The sequence below is a fragment of the Phoenix dactylifera genome, chromosome 2 (assembly GCF_051530095.1).
Source record: "Phoenix dactylifera cultivar Ajwa chromosome 2, Ajwa_hap1_PhDact_Kaust_v1.1, whole genome shotgun sequence".
NCBI classification, from domain to species: Eukaryota; Viridiplantae; Streptophyta; class Magnoliopsida; order Arecales; family Arecaceae; genus Phoenix; species Phoenix dactylifera.
Window position 1 is genome coordinate 49,907,405 of NC_143191.1, and position 19,527 is coordinate 49,926,931.

At 43.5% G+C, this 19,527-nt stretch overlaps 2 protein-coding genes and 1 pseudogene across 2 annotated transcripts; all 3 read right to left on the bottom strand.

Moving 5' to 3' along the window:
• Positions 1 to 2,933: 2,933 nt before the first annotated feature.
• Positions 2,934 to 4,037, bottom strand: LOC108511432 (uncharacterized). The gene has a single exon (XM_017843745.5). The coding sequence runs from the start codon at positions 3,972 to 3,974 to the stop codon at positions 3,171 to 3,173; it is 804 nt and encodes a 267-aa protein (XP_017699234.4). The 5' UTR covers positions 3,975 to 4,037; the 3' UTR covers positions 2,934 to 3,170.
• Positions 4,038 to 8,787: 4,750 nt separating this feature from the next.
• LOC113461963 (protein DMP3-like) lies at positions 8,788 to 12,948 on the bottom strand. The gene is made up of 2 exons (XM_026801965.3): positions 12,617 to 12,948; positions 8,788 to 9,274 (listed from the first exon to the last, which is right to left on the bottom strand). Exons 1-2 carry the CDS (start codon positions 12,946 to 12,948, stop codon positions 8,788 to 8,790), a joined length of 819 nt encoding a protein of 272 aa, XP_026657766.3.
• A 2,883-nt stretch (positions 12,949 to 15,831) lies between these two features.
• On the bottom strand, positions 15,832 to 16,712 carry LOC120105196 (protein DMP3 pseudogene; annotated as a pseudogene).
• Between the last annotated feature and the right edge of the window lie 2,815 nt (positions 16,713 to 19,527).

Sequence of the window (19,527 nt, forward strand, 5' to 3'; positions counted from 1 at the left end):
GTCCGTCCTTACTGTACTTTCTCGGGGGGCGAGGCCGACCGTCACAAGAAAGCTGATCTCGCCCTCGACCGGGACCGAGTCCCCAGTAAATCCGACCAGCAGGGCATTTATTTTCCGAAGCTGGCTTCCAGTTGACCCCATTTTTAGTAGGCGTGGTAATACAAAACATTAGCTGAACTTCCATTGTCAACCAAGACACGTTTTACATCAAACTTATTTACAATCATAGAGATGACCACAGCGTTATCGTGAGGGGTCTCAACCCCTTCCAAGTCCTCATCCGAGAACGAGATAGCTTCAGAAGTGCGCTGGCGCTTTGGGAGGATTCCTTCCCGGGCTGGCTCTCCAGCCGAGGTCCCTCCAATTACATTGATGGTCCCGGCGATGGGCCTGTTGTCATTCGGGTTTTCGGGTGGTATGGCTTTTCCCACCGGCCTTCTTTCCTCACGTCGGTTCCTTACGAACCGATTGAGTACTCCGCGGCGAATAAGCGCCTCAATCTCATCTCGGAGCTGAAAACAGTCCTCCGTGTCGTGCCCGTGGTCTCGGTGGAAGCGACAGTACTTCCTGGGATTGCGGGGAACTCCTGTATCCCGCATAGGAGGCGGAGGTCGGAAAAAGTCCCGACCTTCAATCTCCATCAGAATCTCGGCCCGGGGTGCGTTGATAGGAGTGTAGTTTTCATACCTCTCCAAGTGCATCCGAGGTCGTAGCGGGGACCCCGGCCTAGGCAGGGACCTCGGTCGAAACTGTCCCCGCTGTCGAGGCGGGCTTCTCAGCCGGGGGAGGTTCTTCTCTCGGCGGGGGGACCGGCTTCTTTGACGGCCGCGCTCTTCGCGACGTTTCTTCTGCTTCTTTGAAGCTTGTTCCGTTGTACCCCGCCTGGAGGCAATAGCCTCCTCGGCCTTAGCATACTTCCGAGCTCGGGCCAGCATCTCGGTGAAGTCAGCAGGAAAGCTCTTCTCGATAGAGAGGAGGAATCTGTAGAAACGAGCCCCAGTTTTTAGTGCCGACATGGCTATTGACTGGTCGAGCTCGCAAACTTCCCACGTGGCGGCGGTGAAGCGGTCAAGATACTCCTTGAGGGATTCCCCCTCCTTCTGCTTGATATCTAGGAGGGAGTCCGACGTCCGCCGCTGGCGTCGGCTCGCAGCAAAGTTGGTGGCGAACTGCCTGCCGAGCTGCTCGAAAGAGGATACCGTGCTTGGCTTCGGCCCGGAAAACCAGAGCCGGGCTGTCCCCCGGAGGGTCGCTGGGAAGGCCTTGCAGAGCACGGCCTCCGAGGAACCTTGCAGGGCCATGAGAGCCCGGTAGCTTTCCAGGTGGTCGAGGGGGTCGGTGGTTCCACTTGAGGCATCTTGAACCTCGAGGGGACCGGCTCGTCCTCAATCTGGCGGAAAAAGGGGGACTTGGTGGTGAATTCAAAGTCCCCCTTATGCTTTGCTTTTCCGCTGCGGAGCGCTTCAATCTGGCGCTCCAGGTTCTCGACTTTCCTGTCGAGCTCCCCAGCCCGGGGAATTGTCGCTGTAGTTTGCTCCAGCTCGCGGTGGTCCGGTGCCGACTCAGCTTCGGAGAGCTGGGGTCTTCTGTCTGAAGATCCCCCCGGCAGCTCTCTCCGGGGAGACACTTGCTCTTCGTTGTTGGCCCTGGAAGAGCCGTGAAGGTTCTGACCTTGGAGAATCGGGCCGTTCGGAGGAAGCACCGGCGGGACCTGGGCCTGCGGGATGAGCGTAGGCAGGGCTTCCTCGCGCCGCAAGCCTTGGACGGCGGCGGCCAAGGCCTGGACTTGTTGTACCAGAGCATTGAACTGTTCCGATAGAACTTGGGGATTCGGATCAGTCGGAGAAGGCGAATTCTGGACAGAGTGTCCAGGACTATGCGGGGGACGCCGGGAAGCATTGGAGGCTCCCTTACTTCTCAACTTCATGACCGCGACTCGGTCCCTTCCTCTAGCACCAACTGTTGCTGGAAATTGGACCCGGGGGCGGCCGTCGGCTGAGGAGGAGGAGCTTCGGCGAACTCTGGCGGGCGGCGATCTATCGGCGAGCGGCGTCCTCCGTGGAGGGGGGACCTGCAAAAAGCCGGTGGCCGGGGTTTCCGGCACCGGCCCTCCGATGCTTAAGTTAGAGGGGGTTTGAATTTGGGAGAGAGGAAGAGGGAAGAAGCGTTCTGCCTCCTTTCTTCTGCCTTCAACCCCCCATTGAGAAGGAGGGGTTCCTCTTTATAGGGGGGTCGGATTACCTGTGATGTGATGGGCGAGGTCGCCGTACGGCTTAGCATGTCGCTCGAGTTGGTGCGCGATCAGGTGAATTAATGCTTCGATGTCGGAGGTGAGGCCGGGATCAGAGAGTTGTCACGACTGACTGAACGCTGCCGAGCCGATTTGCCGTGGAGGACTGAGGATCCGTAGATAACAAGAGCCACGCGCATTGATTGTTGAGTGAGCCGGCGATACACATTAATTGTTGAGTGAGTCGGAGATACACATTAATTATTGAGTGAGTCGGGGGTTTGCAGAGGTCATGCGCATTAAATACCGGGGGCGGTGGTAGGGTATGGCCCATGACCAGACTTTGGCAGGATGCAACCGCGGCAAGTGGGCGGCGAGGGCGGACTTCCGAGGTCGGAAGCTCTTCGGGTCAGATGTTCCGGGGTCGGGCACCGAGCTCGGCCATCCGAGGTCGGCCGTCATCCGGTCCTCTGACGGCAAGGTTCTCATGCACTCAGAGGGAAAGCTGCGCTCCCCGAACAGAAACAAACAAGCGAAACATCAACAATATATATATATATATATATATATATATATATATATATATATATATATATATATATATATATATATATATATATATATATATATATATATATATATATATAGCGAGATTGAAGTGTAAACATTCCAAAAAAAATCTATTTATTGATTGCCAAAATCGTTGGGCCCCTAAAATTTTATCATTTCTTATTCTTTGTAGAGAGAGTAAAAATTATATATTACAGAGACCAGCCATCAACCAGAAGGTCCAAAACCAAGTGAATATCGGCACACGTTGTTTGTCCCGTTGTATTCGGCAAGCTGTTTCAGCAGCCTTCCCTACGACCTACGACCTCGAAAGCCCCACCGACTCTGCCAGCCTGGCAAAAAGAGGTGATCACACCGCGACCCGCTGACCTCACGCCGTCGTCGCGCGGTGACTCCACCATGGCGGCACCACCTCGTAACCGCTCACGGACTCTTGGCACCGCCGCACCCCCTCTATTTCCCCCATCCTCCACTCCCACCTCTCCACCCTCTCCCCTTCCTCCTGCTCCGCCGACGGCGCCGCCTCCGCCTCCCTCTCCTCCTCCTCCTCCTCCATCTCCGGTTCGATCAGGTGCAATACGAGCCGCCTGTCCTCGCGCGTCACGGCGAAGATCTCCGGCCGATCGACGGTCGTCAACTTGATCACCAGCCGTCCGTCCTTCCTCTCCGGCACCAGACGTTTACTCCGTCGGCCCCCATTACCCGCCAGCCAACTCAGCGGCGGCGGGAACACCATCTCCTCCCTCCGCCACCCGGATCTCCCCCTCCTCGATCTCCGCTCCGCCTCCGCCTCACCGGCGCCGGAAGAGCTTTCCTCTAACTCCACCGCCGCCTCCTCTTCCCCGGCCACCACGCTGCCGTCGCAGCAGCTCTCGGACCCGAGACTCTCGGTGCAGAGCCCGAGGCCGTCGTCGTAGCAGCACTCGTGGAGGCCCCGGGCGCCGGGATCGGGCTTCTCCGGCGCCGGCCTCCCTGGGCCCGTCTTCTCCACCACGTTCGCTGGCTTCGCCGTCTCCCTGGCGAGGATCCTCAGACCCTCGCCGTCGCGCGATGACATACTCCGGCACCGCAACAGTGGCGATGGCGGCAGCGGAGCCGCCGGCGGGGTCCGCCGTCCCTCCGGATCTGGAAACCCTAGCCAGGTATGTACGCTCTTACAAAAATATATCACCATTTCCCCCTTCTTTTGGCAAAAAAAAAACAAAACGAAAACAACTTATAGGTTAGAATGTCGAAGCATTGGAGTTTCGACGGGAAACAAAGACGGGGAATGGGAATATATATAGGGCTCGGGGGAAAAATTAATTAATTTAATTTAGAATAAAAAGTTGGAGAGCAGTGGAATTTTACTAAAACTGGGGAAATAGCAATGGGGATTTTGACTGGGGGAGAAAATGAGCTGGAGATAGGAATCCAGAGGTATCCCAGCTGGCTGTGCAATGGCGTAAGGGATGGTACACGTGGATATATGTAGGGCCACTGGTTTCAAGTGGGTCCCATGGGGAATAACCGGTGGGCCCCTGGCGGATGACACGTTTGGCGAGGGTATCATAATCCGAGATCGGCTAATTACGGATGGTTAATGATATTTGGGATTTGAATCGGTTTGGATTGTTTTGGCAACCTGTAATTTGGATTGGGAGAGGAATATATGTGATGTTTGGCTGAAAGCTGGATCGGAATGTTCGTAAATGAGGGGCCGGTGAACGCATTCCCGCTGTTTAGGGCATTTATAATGAATCAAATGATTCTCAATATTAATAAAATATCCGACATGGGTGATGGACATGAATACAACAATCCATGGTTATCCATAAAATCAAATGTTTCTCAATATTAATGAATCAAAGGATTTAATCAATTGATTTTTTTCATACATATCCTTCTAAATATTAAAATTCGTATGAATATCGCTTTAAAATTGATATTTGTATAGATATTTATTTTGCGTGTATACTCTTTATTTTTTCTTTTTCTTGTATATGTGTCCCCACCATCTAACACCCTCAAAAAAATTAGCTGTTTAAAATTAAAAATAACTAAAATATCCTTAATAGGTGGATATGCAAAAGAAAATATTTATAAAGATATATATGTAAATAATACTTTGTGAGGGTATTCATGTAATTCACATATTTAGAACGATTTATATGTAAAAAATTTTAATTTTATTTATTTATTTTTAGTTTGTTTTAACGCTTGGATTGAGAAGGCTATATATGTAAATTTTAATATTTAAGAGAGTATGTATGGAAAAAAAACCCTAAAATGAAATCAAAGATTGGAAGGCTGACACCATGGTAGAGGTCTAGTAGTTGCTCGCACGTTTATCCTTATTTTGGCACATCATCATGAACCTTTCCTAATTATATTTTTGTAATTGTTAAATACTTACTATCCAAATATTCATATCATAGGAAGTGCCTAAGAGTTGAGTTGGTAAAATCTTCTAGTACTAATGGGCTCAACACAAGCAATTAATTTCTATTTGATTGGTTGGCAACACAACCTATTTTTAGGTGAGGTTTTAACCCCTCCTACTTTCTTGATATATTTTTTTTTCTAAAAATAGATTGTGGATTGATCGGTGACACATCATAAACTTTTACTCCTTGCACTCTTTGCTTGATCCTTCTCATCTCTTAACTCATCTCTAACGTATCGTGTTGTATTACATCGCATGTGCTATGCTATCATTATTATTTGTTATTTCAGCTATTTTGTATCAATCCAAATTTCCAAAAGCACTACTTAGGAGACAAACTCATATTCTCCAATAAGATTAGGGGATCCCTTCTAATGCCCGTTTGCTTTGCCCAATATGTCTTAAGATTCCTTTCATGAGATTACACGTCAATGCGGGATCGATTTAAATATTGTTGCATGTTAATTGATGTGGGGTCGAAGTTTTTTGTCGTTGAAGAATCGTTCCAAAAATACTTTGAAGTGGGATCCCACTCTGCACCCAATTCCTTCCAATCATAGTTTTCAATAATTCAGACTCTCTCAGACGTATGGGGATTCTAATCCCCACGGATGGTCTTCTGTCATAAAAAAATTAGAAGGAAAAAACAAGAATTCCATAACATTGGCTCAAAGGACATACGAACGGTGAGCAGCGATGCTCCCTGGTTTCGTATAACCTGGCGAGTGATGTACCAATTGACCCCTTTCCATGATAATGAATTGTCTAGGATTGCCGCTTTGCTTCAAACTTTGAATTGAAAACCGAGAGCCTTCTTTACTCGACAAAACAAAGCCTCCATAATGGAGCTGGCATTTATAGTTTTTTAATAACAGCAGTTATGATATTGTAAGAAGCATATGATGAAGCAATCCTAGTGGGCACTCAATGTCAATTTGTTTCCACCACGATTCTCCAGCAAGTTGGTGTAAGGAAACTACTTAGATTGTGGAGTTTCACTAAAACAATTTCATAAAATTTAAAATAAATGAGCTTTATAAAAACAAATTTTACTTGTTTTTTCTTTTTTTTCGTCAAAATTGACAAGTAATGAAATCTAAAAAATAGGTTTTTATAAAAAAACAGATTTCTTCAATTTTCTATAAAACATATTTATAAGAATATATTTTATGGTTATATTTTTTAATTAAAAATTATATACAACCAATCTGTCTGGAAAAAGATCGCCATACTTCGCATAAATGGGTATGACATGGCAAGTTGGTTAGCTATTAAGTTTGGCTTTTTGTGCTCAGTCATCATTAACTTTATAGCAAAAATAACAGATAATTTTTGAAACTTTCTTCTTTTAGAAATATGGTGGGATTATCATACACAGAATTTGAACATATAACTCCATCAGTGGAGAGGGATATCGAAGGACTAATGAAAGGCTAGTTATTCTTTTCCTTTTTCCTTGACTTTTTCACGATTTGAAATTTTGAATTCAAATCTGCATGTCAGATTAGAAAATAATAATTTATGATGCAAATGGTAAGTAACTAAAGAAAAAATTGGTTCGGTCCCTTTGTTTGACTAATTTAAATATTTACAAATTAGAATTTGTTGATCGACAATTTTACTTCAACTCTTTGATTTTCATTGCTTTTTTCTTTTTTGGTTCTTTGTCTATCCATAAGTAGGAGTGCAAATGGGTCGGATCGGACCGGATCATGAGTGACTCCGACCCAATCCAGTTTTTTATTCGGATCCTAATATTGGGTCCAGACCCAACCTAATAGATGATCAGATCGGATCAATGGCTATAATTTTTGACCCAACGGGTCATTTAGGTTGGGTCAATCCATATATAACCTGGTCCCAATCTAAAACAATTGTGTCCGAGTCAAAAAAAACAATTGTGCAATAAGATATTAATTATGCACAAAAACAAGGTAAAATGTAAATGAGAATTGATGGTTAAAAAAAAATGATCAAGAGCTAATCCTAACATAGCAATTAAATCATTGTTATACCATTTTATTTGTTAATTAATGTTATAGTAGATAATAGTGGCCATTTTAAGATGTTATGGTATTCCTAGGAAAATCCAGTGAAGAGCTTGAGGAAGTAAACAACGGTTAATGTTTTCTTTATTATGGTACATATGATGAGATAAGTCATTTGGGATAGCCAGCGTTATGAAAAGTTCCCAGCAAGATAGAAAACTTTTGTTGCAGACCCTAGCAAAGCTAATGTGGTCAGAGAAAGAAGAAGTTTTGATGCAGGAGGACGAATCCGAGCCATTATAGGCGTTAAGTAGAGTTCGGCTCATACTCACGGAAGAGGGCAACACATAATGAACGAAAAAGGGACTGTAGTTAGTACCCTCCGCGCGCGAAAGAAGGATTCACCATCCTTCGCGCCCATCCACCGTAAGATCATCTTTGGACTCATCTTTCGAGGCTGGAGCCTCGGCCCTCCTTTTTCATGCAAGCCAAGTTCCAGCCTTTTGGGGGTTAATTGGAAATTTGAGTCCAAAATTCAGGCTCCAATAGAAGAAAACAAATAGTTGAAAATGCTTATTTTTTGAATTAACTAGAGATCAAGCCCGATGTCCTTTTTTTTATTTTTTTGTGATGTATGACTAACCAGTCTTGCTAAGTAAGAAAAAAATTCACATCATATGCTACTATTCAAGAAGTTATTGGATATATGACCATTAAAGCACACACACTTGTTGAAAATTCAGGCTCCGAACAAATAGTTGAAAATGCTTATTTTTGAATTAACATGAGATCAATCCTGTCTTTTTTTTTTTTTGACGTGTATGACTAACCAATCTTGCTAGGTAAGAAAAAAAATTACATCAAGAAGTTATTGCATAATATACTCATTTAAAGCACATATACTTGTTGATACAGTCCTAGAAGTGGGCATTGGGCCAGGCCGCCCATGGCTCGGCACGAAGCGGGCCGTGGCACGGCCCGCTTGCTACAGTAACGGGCCATGCTAGACACGGCTCATAAAAGGAGGCCGGGCTGGGTTAAGAATTTTAGGCCCACGGGCCGAGTCCGGCACGATCAATAAGGGCCTGGGCTGGCACGATTTGTGAGCCAGGCACGGCATGGCCCACGGGCCAGCCTGGAACGGCTATTTTTATGGCCACAAAATAGCCGTTTTATGGCTGTTAGGAGGGACAAAATGGGTAAAAAGCCACAAATAGCCGTTATGGGCCAAAAAAAATAGCCGTTATGGGCCATAACGGCTATTTTTTTTGGACAGACGGGCCGTGCCGGGCCCGGCATGGCTCGCCACCCCACGGGCCTAGGGCCGTATCGGGCTTAGCTTTTAGGTTAAGCGGGCCGTGCCAGGCACGGCCCGTTTAAGAACAGGCCGGGCCAGGCACGGCCCGTTTGGTCTGTGGCCCGGTGGGCCTCGGCCGGACCGGATCCGGCATGGCCCGATGCCCATTTCTATAAAGTCCTCCTAAAAGAATATATATAGGCTAATCTTATAGTAAATCCTTTACGTTTCACAACATCTATTAGAAAAAGGATCCGAACATAATAACCAAAACCGTTTACTGTGAATGAGGCGCCGTTTTCGAATATCCAATCCCCCTCCGAGCGGTTGGAAAGATCAAAAACACCATGCTCGACAAGAACCCGGCCCCAAGCGGCAAATTCTGGAGGAGCTGCTTCGAGTTTGCCCCAGAATCTGGAAAGAAGCAGTGCTGTATATTGGTATCACTAAAGGTTAGAGCCAAGAACACCAGCACCGAGAAGAAGGCATGGACGTAGTCCAACCACTGTATCCGAAACCTCGACAATTGCTCCAACACCTTGCTTCGATCCCCATCAGAGGGCTGGTAATTGAAAACAATGAAGCTTTTGGACGTGGCCATGCCATAGTACAACTTTCTGTTGGAAGTGTAGCAGATGCCGTGGTTGGAGAAGGAAGGGGAGAGAGCTTGGAAGGCGAGGACGGTGCCGGTCGGAAGGAGCTGCGCGAGGTTCGACGCAGTCGCCAGGGTCTTGTCGTTCCCCAATGGCCTCTGGCTCGTCAAGCTTTAGCTGGGAGTAGTGCCTCTTACTGGGGTCGACCTATCCAATTCTCTCAGTTCTGAATCCTGGCTATGTGCAATTGGGATCGCAGATGATGGCTCTGTCATGGAGGATAAGAAGGGGGGAGAGAGAGAGAGAGGTTGTGGTTGTCTTGAGAAGTATATTATTCAACAGAAGCTTGGCAGTGGCTTTCTTTAGCCTTCTTCTCGTGTTTAGAAGGCTAGAGACTTTTGTGATTTTATGTGGTGCCTATAGGAGTAGTGGGATTTATACAAACGAAATGTCATCTGATAGTGGGACTGCTGACCATTCAAAGACGGAAAATAGGTGGTGGTGAAGAAAGAGAATAAGAAAAAATGATTGGTTTCTGTTGTGGTTCAAATCTGGCCCGAGGGTGACCACGCTCGAGGAGTCAGGGGAGCGGCCGGAGTACAGAGGAAGACGGGGAGAACCACCTCCTGGGATCGACGGTGTACCTGTACAAAGCCTCACCGGTGTTTTCGGTGAGGGCCCTCTGACGCTTATGTTTGAGTGGAGCTTAGTTGATCCAGCCAAAAAAGGTCCCTTAGGCGTTACCTGTTGGAGTTCTTTGTAGTCCTGATAGGAGTGCTTAGGTGGTGGAGGTATAGCCCGTTTCCATCATGAGAGGGAGTGGCACGCAGCTTGAGCTTGCTTGTGGCGTGCGGTGGAGTTCGTCTTTGGGAATGGCGAGACGTTGACAAGCCGTAGTAGGGTATGGCCCGCTGTCATCATGAGTGGGAATGGCGCGTAGCCTGAGCTCGTTTATGGCACGCGGAGGAGTCCGTTCTCAGAAACGGCGTAGGCAGGCACATGGGTGTGGCCGTTGGTGAGGCCGAGCTTATTGAGGTCGCATCAGACATTTGGCGAGGCCGGCTAGACGGGTGCTGAGGCTAACCTTGCATTTCGGGATCAAAGGTGTGCTTGGTGGAGTGCCCCGAGCCCAAGGGTCGGGGCGCATTACTGGAGAGAGTGCCCGAGCTTGGTCGGAGCGCGTCGGCGAATATTCAAGGTTAAAGGAGCTTTCGCCGGAGTCCGAGGTCGGGCTGGTTCTGGGCCGGACCGAGGACACGTCCGGCCGACATTGGTATCTGTTAGGCCGAAATTGGGTGGCCCTTTTGATGTGGGTTGGACGATCTATTTTGCCCCCCATCATTTGCCCCCTGACTTCCGAGGTCGAGTCGCTCTTCAACTCAGACGAAGAAAGTAGTCGAATTGTCGGTCGTCCTGCAGTGTGGCCTAGTGCTTGTGAAGACGCGCATGCCGAGCAAGGGACACTTGATGCATTTTATGGCTAGGAGCTTTGAGTCAGGTTTTCGGGCTTAGGTGGCTTGAGTTGCCACGTTGCCCTGGGTAGAATCTGCTATGGGGACTTCTTGGTGTTCCACGTATGCATTCTCTTCCAAGAGGCTGCTGGATGGAATGGAAAGAGGCAACTATTAATGCCTCGTCCCCTGAAGCGCCCCGCCTAATGGAACGCGACAGGCCAGCCATTAATTCTTCTATTCTCCGAAGCATCTCGCCTGATGGAATGTGAGAGGCCAGCTATTAATATTTCGATCTCTGGAGAACCCTCCATAATGATCGACATTTAGTGCCGCAATCCGGAAAGATTTGTTGAGACTGTTTCGGGGCCTGCCATGTGGTGGAACTCAGCTCATTTGATTGCTTGGGCTATCCGATCAGAGCCGTTGTAGTGGGCTATATAAGACCTAGACAGGGCCCTAGGATCGTTATTTGATCCTTTCCGCCTCTACTTTCTCTCTTTCCGGCCGCCATTGCTGTAGTGTTCGAGCCTCTCCTTGGGTGTTCGGGGAGCTTCTCATCGGCTTTCGCATTGAGCGCTGTTCACAATCCCCAGCGATCGTCCTTCTTCTCCCCGATCATCTTCGTCAGCGAGCTTTTCGGTTAGAATTTATATATCTTTCTTGGAAAAAAAAACGCTGTATTGACCTTGAAAAAGACAATAGTGTGAAAGCCATCGTTGTAAAAATTCGAGTAAACTGAAATATTACAGATAAAGCCCGTGAGGTACTAAAGTAACAGCTACAACTCTCGAAATCCTGCAGATATGATGATTTTGAATCAGTGAGTAGGTCCCTTCGACCAATCCTTGGAAACTACTAGTCTTAGCAATATTTTGGAGATCCGAACTCTTAGTTGATGTATGGTCCAGATTTCACCAAGCACTCCAGTATAAATAAGTCTTACAACTTCCTAAACGGAAACTTAATGACTTCAACTTAGATTGCATACTAACCTAGAATTTGGGCTGACTTAGCAAATAAAACCGTGTGTGCTTTGAAACTCTTATCATTTATGTATCTTAAATTAGATGTTAATAATAATAATAATAATAATAATAATAATAATAATAATAATAATAATAATAAGGGACTTATTTTAAGATTGAAGTTTGTGGGTATCTTTACTGAAAACTCTCACGAGACTATAACTCGTCCACTAGAGTAACCTAGGGGGTTTAAAACCTTGTTGCATATGATAAATGCAATCGCGATACCTACGAAAGTGAGTTAGAATTTTTCTTTTCTAGTTTTATTTTGCTCGAGGACTAGCAAAATGTAGGTTTGGGGGTGTGATAAGTGCCGATTAATCTATAATTTAATATTCTTTTTCCAGCACTTGTCAATGTTCTTAAACGGATAACTACTTATTTTACCACAAAATAGAACAATCTTTGAAATAAATTTAAAATATGGTAAGTAGTAAATAATTCACATGTCCTCGCCTTCCGAGCGTACCAGCCAGCACGTTTCATTTCAATAACACTGGGTTCGAGCCCAATGCCCAACTGACATGCATGCACCCAAGCACTGTCCACCGTCCGTGGCTCCCCAAGTGATCCAACGGTTCAGAAATTTCCGTCTCCACATCATGTTTCCAAACTAAGCAAAATAGGGGTGATCTTTGTTGTAAATCCATATATGCCCATTTTCACGTTAAAATAGAGCAAGAAAAAGAGTTTTTCCCCAAATGCTGAAAACACTGTTCATATGAATAGTGTTCCGAGATGACACTGTTCATATGAACAGTATTCCGTGAAAACACTGTTCAAATGAACAGTGTTACAAAAAAACAAAGTCCTTTCACTGTTTATCTTCTTCCTCCCTGTAAGCATCACGGCCGTCCACGGCGTCCTCCCGACGATCCCGCAACCAGATCCTTCGGCCCTTCTTCTGCCCGTGACGCATCCGGAGCCAATCCCATCTTCATGCGATCCGGCTTCTACCGACAGCTCGTGATCCATTTCTTCCACCGTGTCCATGCCACGTTCTTCCTCCGATCAGCTCGTTCCAGCCACGAGACCCACGGAATCCTCCACGCGTGTAGCCAGCAACCGAGTAGAAGACCAATCTCCTCCGTGATCCATGCAGTGCACCAGTGCCATCAGCCCGTTCCAGCTGCATCAACCGCGTGCCCACCGCATCCAGCTCCTCCATCTTCATCCAGATCCACTCCCAGCAGCCGAAATCTAGCTCCTCCGCCATCAGACCGTTCCAACCGCATCCACCGACGATCTCACCGTCCGCATCTCCTCCGGATTCAAGATCTCCAAATCTCGGATGACCCTGCCTCTGTCTCTTCTCCCTTCCGCATTCACCAGCCTCTGCAATCAAGCCCGAGATCATTCCCAGCATCACGCCCTTCTCCAGCGATCTCGCGTGCAACAGGAATTAAGCGTCCGCGAGATCATTCCCAGCATCACGCCCTCCTCCTCGCTGGGGATCCATCGCTGGGTCTTCGGCGATCTATAAAAGAAAGACGAGAAAAGGGAGAAAGGGGAGGGAGCCAAGAGAAGTCCAAAAGAGAGGAGAGGGGGGGAGAGCACGGTTCCAAAAAGAACAGAGCATGCTCTGTTTCGGTGAAGAGAAAGAAGAATTAAAAAAAAAAAAGAGAGAGGGGAGAGACGCTGGGATGCCAAATGTGGGAAGAGTTTTTTTTTTTTTTTTGTTATGAAGATGGGAGGACGTCCGGCCACCATGCGCAGCTAAACCTCTAATCTAGGGCTGGATGAAGCCCTAGCAATGTATCAGGACATTGTAGTTCTTACTCTTTTAATCTTTTTGGAGTTTGTTTAAATTCTCATTCTCAATAAAAAATTTCTTTTATGATGTTTAAACCTTGAGCATGCCATTTACTATTCATGTTTGCTAAAGTAGTCTAAGATGATCCATGCCTAGGAAGATGAGGTGTGCTGCACCCTAGATTACCATACTTAGGTAGACACTCCATGCTATACCGAAGATGGATATTCCTAAAACTCTTTATGTTTTTATTTTAAAAAAGCTTGTAGCCAATTTGCATGCCTCTCCAAAAGATAAAAAAATTAAGAACATAGTCCCTGATGCAATGCTATGTGGTGGATTCCAAACCCTAGGTTCATTTACTTTGATAAATTCTAATTCGTACTCATAGATTAATTTAGTTAAATCAAGTTAGCAAATTCTTCTTCTTAATTTATTTTTAAAAGAAAAATAACTTGTCTCCAATCCCTGTGGACCGACACCCGTAATCACTATCCTACAGGATACGTACTATTGCGTGGTTTACTTTGGAAATTGAAAGAACTGATCAAGAGAACAGCGAAGACTAACTTGCATGGCTTAAAATAATACTTGTGGAAAAGGTTTGGAAGGGCCCCCTTATTTATCATACGTATGTATATGGCCAGTGATTAGTATAACAATTGTTATTTGAGATACAGTAGGGTCGAAACCTAGCACCAATAGCGATCAATAGGACCTCTGAGTTGAATTAGAATAGATATTTATCTTTTAAAAGTGAAGTGGGTAGTTATGACCAAATGGAAATAGCGCGTGAACTTTGTGAACGGAGTGTCTAGCATGCAATGACTCTTAGGACTAGCTAGTTCAAGTTGTGTCTGAAAATATATCAAGCAAACAAGAAGCGTCGTGAGAGTTCTCAAATGCATGCCATCTTGTATTTTTTTTTATTATTTTGCCTCCCTTCTAAGTTCCAAGCACCGCTAACAATCAGCCGTTATAACGGGGGCCAATTACGCATATAGCAGTATTGATGCGGCACACGGCTGGATTGGTGGAATCAATCTGACCGCGCCCTTTGATTCAGCTAGCCACTAATTTTGGTTTTCGATCAATATATTGAGCGATAATATGGCAGGTAATATTTTGTATGGATCAAAAAAATAAATTTATTTTTAAAATCTATTTAGATCTTTTAATAGAATTGAGCTAAAAGTTCTATATAATTTATAAATTGGATTAATATAACCAATAAAATCACAGGCTACGCTAAATCTGTATTTATAAAATATCCAGAAATATTTTTGGAGCAGGCTAGCCCAAATTTTATAGAAAAAAATACGTAAGATCTTTTTTTTATTCCTATGGACACGGGTCAACTAACTTCAAAACTATTTTTAATTATTTTGCTTGTCCACTTCCTACCCTATAATATTATTTCCGAATCTCCAAGATTTCGGCAGTTGGCATGATCAATTCTCCAGGGGTTAGGTCGAACTCGGGTTAGAGTATGGTTCAATTCTCCAGTTGGCATCACCCTCTCTCGAGTTTGGTGACCCTATAGCAACGACAATGATATAGAGTTTTGTCATCCATCATAGAATAGGTATAAGTTTATAAGGAAGGATTAGATTAATAGCGCTGCTGGCCGCATCATTTTTTTTGCCGCACATCCTTCGGAAGGTTTTTCCTTTTCTTTTCTTTCTTTCTTTTTTTATTTTTTTATTTTTGGAAGAACTACGAGTTCTGGAGGGTAACTCAGCGACGGTTATTGGGTGGATCCTGCAGGCTTCGAGAGGAGTTGACGACAACCACCCGCTCTTGAGAGATATTCGAGTTATGGTTCATGATGGATTGGTGCTTATGTTTAGAGAGGCCAACGGGGCGGTGGATTGGGTTGCATCTTTTGTTACCAACCATTCGGAGACTACCTATGGGAGGGAGAGATGGAGTTGCCTAGGGCTCTTCGTGATGTTCGGCTTTTTGATTTTATTCGAAGAGAGCAACACATAATGAACCAAAAAGGGACTGTAGTTAGTACCCTCCACGCGCTAAAGAAGGATTCACCATCCTTCGCGCCCATCCACCGTAAGATCATCTTTGGACTCATCTTTCGAGGCTGTAGCCTCGGCCCTCCTTTTTCATACCAGCCAAGTTCCAGCCTTTTGGGGGTTTATTGGAAACTTGAGTCCAAAATTCAGGCTCCAATAGAAGGAAACAAACAGTTGAAAATGCTTATTTTTTGAATTAACTTGAGATCAAGCCTGGCGTCCCTTTTTTTTTATTTTTTTGTGATGTACGTCAAACCAGGCTTGCTAAGTAAGAAAAAAATTCACATCATATGCTACTATTCAAGAAGTTATTGGATATATGACCATTAAAGCACATGCACTTGTTGAAAATTCAGGCTCCAAACAAATAGTTGAAAATGCTTATTTTTGAATTAACTTGAGATCAAGCCTGTCTTCTTTTTTTTTGTGACGCATGGCTAACCAATCTTGCTAAGCAAGAAAAAAATTCACATCAAGAAGTTATTGGATAATATACCCATTTAAAGCACATATACTTGTTGATACAGTCCTCCCAAAAGAATACATATAGGCTAATCTTATTGTTAATCCTTTACGTTTCACAACATCTACTAGAAAAAGAATCCGAACATATAATAACCAAAACAGCTAGCTTACTGTGAATGAGGCGGCGTATCCGAATATCCAATCCCCTTCCGAGTGGTTGGAAAGATCAAAAACACCATGATCGACAAGAACCCGGCCCCAAGCGGCAACTTCTGGAGGATCTGCTTCGAGTATGGCCCAGAATCCGGAAAGAAGCAGTTCTGTATATTGGTATCACTAAAGGTTAGAGCCAAGAACAGCAGGACCGAGAAGAAGGCATGGACGTAGTCCAACCACCGTATCCGAAACCTCAACAAGTCCTCCAACACCTTGCTTCGATCCCCATCAGAGGGCTGGTAATTGAAAACAATGAAGCTTTTGCACGTGGCCATGCCATAGTACAACTTTCCGTTGGTCCCTTTGAAACTATCGGTGAAGGAGAAGAAGATACAAGAGATGGTGCAAATGAGAAGTAACGACAAGGTGATGTACTTGTTGGAAGCGTAGCAGATGCATTGGTTGGCAATGGAAGGGGAGAGAGCTTGGAAGGCGAGGACGGAGCCGGTCGGAAGGAGCTGCGCGAGGTTCGCCGCAGTCGACAGGGTCTTGTCGATCACCAATCGCCTCTGGCTCGTCAAGCTTTGGCTGGGAGTAGTGCCCCTTAATGGGGTCGACCTATCCAATTCTCTCGGTTCTGAATCCTGGCTATTTGCAATTGTGATCGCAGATGATATCTCTGTCATTGAGGATAAGAAGGGAGATAGAGAGAGAGAGGCTGTGGTTTTCTTGAGAAGTATATTATTCAACAGAAGCTTGGTAGTGGCTTTCTTTAGCCTTCTCGTGTTTAGAAGGCTAGAGACTTTTGTGATTTTATGTGGTGCTTATAGGAGTAGTGGGATTTATACAAACGAAATGTCATCATTGTTAGCAATATATCACCCAAATAAGTAAATAAATCTATTAATTGCAATTAATAGAAAATCTTAAAAGAAATTATATATATATATATATTATTCGGCATCAAAATTATAGTACAAAAAGAATCTATTCTAGCACAAAATAAATCTATTCATGTAATATATTTAAATCATAAAATCGCAAATCCTACAGATCTGCTAATATTAAATTTAAACAAGAGTAAGAGAAAATAGACTAATTGAAGGCAGGTCGAAATGCGTAGACGCTGTCCCAAAAAAAGTGTTTGCCCCCACGTACAGGTTTCCCAGTAATACCCCTCCAAAATTATAACTTTATTGGACTCAAAAATAAGACGATAGCCTTTCTGGACGAGCAAGAAACCATTAATTAGGTTTCTTCTAACGACCGATACATATTGGATGCCGTGCAGGGATAGGATCTTTCCAGAAGTAAGCTTTAAGTCTACTCGTCCCACTCCTAGCACACATGCCTTCGAGCTGTTTGCCATAATCACAGCTCCTCCACTTGAGACCTGGTAAGAAGAAAATCAGGAGCAATCCAAATAAATATGAATACGAATTCCGGTATCAATCCACCAATCAAGTGCTTGTAAAGTTATGTTAACTTCAGAAGTGAAGGAAACAGACCTAAAAGCTGCCTCAGAGGAGCCAGTGTCGGAAGTCACCATGTTGACTTGAGCACTGATTGTGTGTAGACCCTTCTTCTTGGTTGAAGAGGTGCAGTCTTCTTATAGAAGCACTGAGGAGGCAAATGGTTAATTGACCACACACATAACAGAAATGAAGACCACCTTCCTCTTTCTTCTTTTTCTACTCCCAAAATTTGATAGGTTTTTCATTGTGGTGGTTAGGATTTCTAGAGCTGTAGGGTTTCTTTTTGTAATGTTTATGTTTAAAGGATCGGTTTTGATTTTTTCTAGGTGGGGCCACTACATTGTAAGCATTATTTTTGTGTCCAGTAGAGGTTTTACTCTTGAGCCTATGATGTTCTTCAATTTTAATGGAGTTCAAAACTTGGGTTAGGGTGAGATCTCCTTGGGTATGGCCTAGAGTCTTAGCAAAATCAAACCAAAAATTGGGTAGTTTGTCTATCAGGCAGGCTACCTGAAATTGGGTAGCATCATTAAGACTATATTTGCTTTTTAGTATGTCTCAGAGTTCTTTGGCACTCTTAGCCATATTATAAATATCATACAGCCTCTCAGAAAGGGTATCTAGGATTCTATGGATGCAATGATAGTCTATCTTATCAGGAGTTCTAGAGGGTGTCCTGGTGGAAGTAGAAGGTTCAGTGTGAGAGAAGGATGAACTCCGGATTGGTTTTGAATTTTGGCCAGTATCAGGTCGTAAAGTAGTTGATTTGGACCCGTTATCAACTTTAGAAGTGTTCTCAGCTATGGCTAAGATCAACCCTAATGTGGTGAGCCAGAACTGCATTTGGTTCTACCACCTCCTAAAGTTGTGGCCATCAAATTTTTTAGATTTAGCACTAAGGTGGTCACTAGTGTTAGAGGCTATAGCATCAGGGTTATAGAATAAAGACAGAAACCTGAATCAAGGCAAAATATTTTTGTCAAAATATTGCACTAATTTTTATATTGAACTTTGGATGTCTAGTTGATATATCTAAAATATAATAGCCAGATCAGCTCCAGATCGATGGTGGAACACTAGGCTCACTTAAGTACCAACCTTTTCTAGACACGTATGCCTTTTTGACAAAATTTTCTTTGACACTATTAGTTAGTGGATATAATCACTAGAAATCGCATAAATTCATTTTTTAGAAAAGCCTTGGTGCAAACTTAAATTGGTTTTTGTGTATCAATTAATTTTCGAATTTTCGGTTTAAATTTTTCGAATTAGTAATAATTGATTACTAATTTAGTGCTAGCAAATCAATTATTATAATTGAGATCTAAAATATCAATTCAATGAATTATATAATTTATTATCTTATTAGAATAATTAATTACTAATTTTGTGCTAGCAAATCAATTATTATAATTGAGATCTAAAATGTCAATTCAATGAATTATATAATTTATTATCTTATTAGAATAATTGATTACTAATTTTGTGCCAGCAAATCAATTATTATAATTGAGATCTAAAATATCAATTCAATGAATTATATAATTTATTACCTTATTAGAATAATTGATTACAAATTTTATGCTAGCAAATCAATTATTATAATTGAGATCTAAAATGTCAATTCAATGAATTATATAATTTATTATCTTATTACAATAATTGATTACTAATTTTGTGCAAGCTAATCAATTATTATAATTGAGATCTAAAATGTCAATTCAATGAATTATATAATTTATTATTTTATTAGAATAATTGATTACTAATTTTGTGCTACCAAATTAATTATTATAATTGAGATCTATAATGTCAATTCAATAAATTATATAATTTATTACCTTATTAGAGTAATTGATTACAGATTTTATGCTAGCAAATCAATTACTATAATTGAGATCTAAAATGTCAATTCAATGAATTATATAATCTATTACCTTATTAGAATAATTGATTACTAATTTTGTGCTAGCAAATCAATTATTATAATTGAGATCTAAAATGTCAACTCATTGAATGATACAATTTATTACCTTGTTAGAATAATTGATTACTAATTTTGTGCT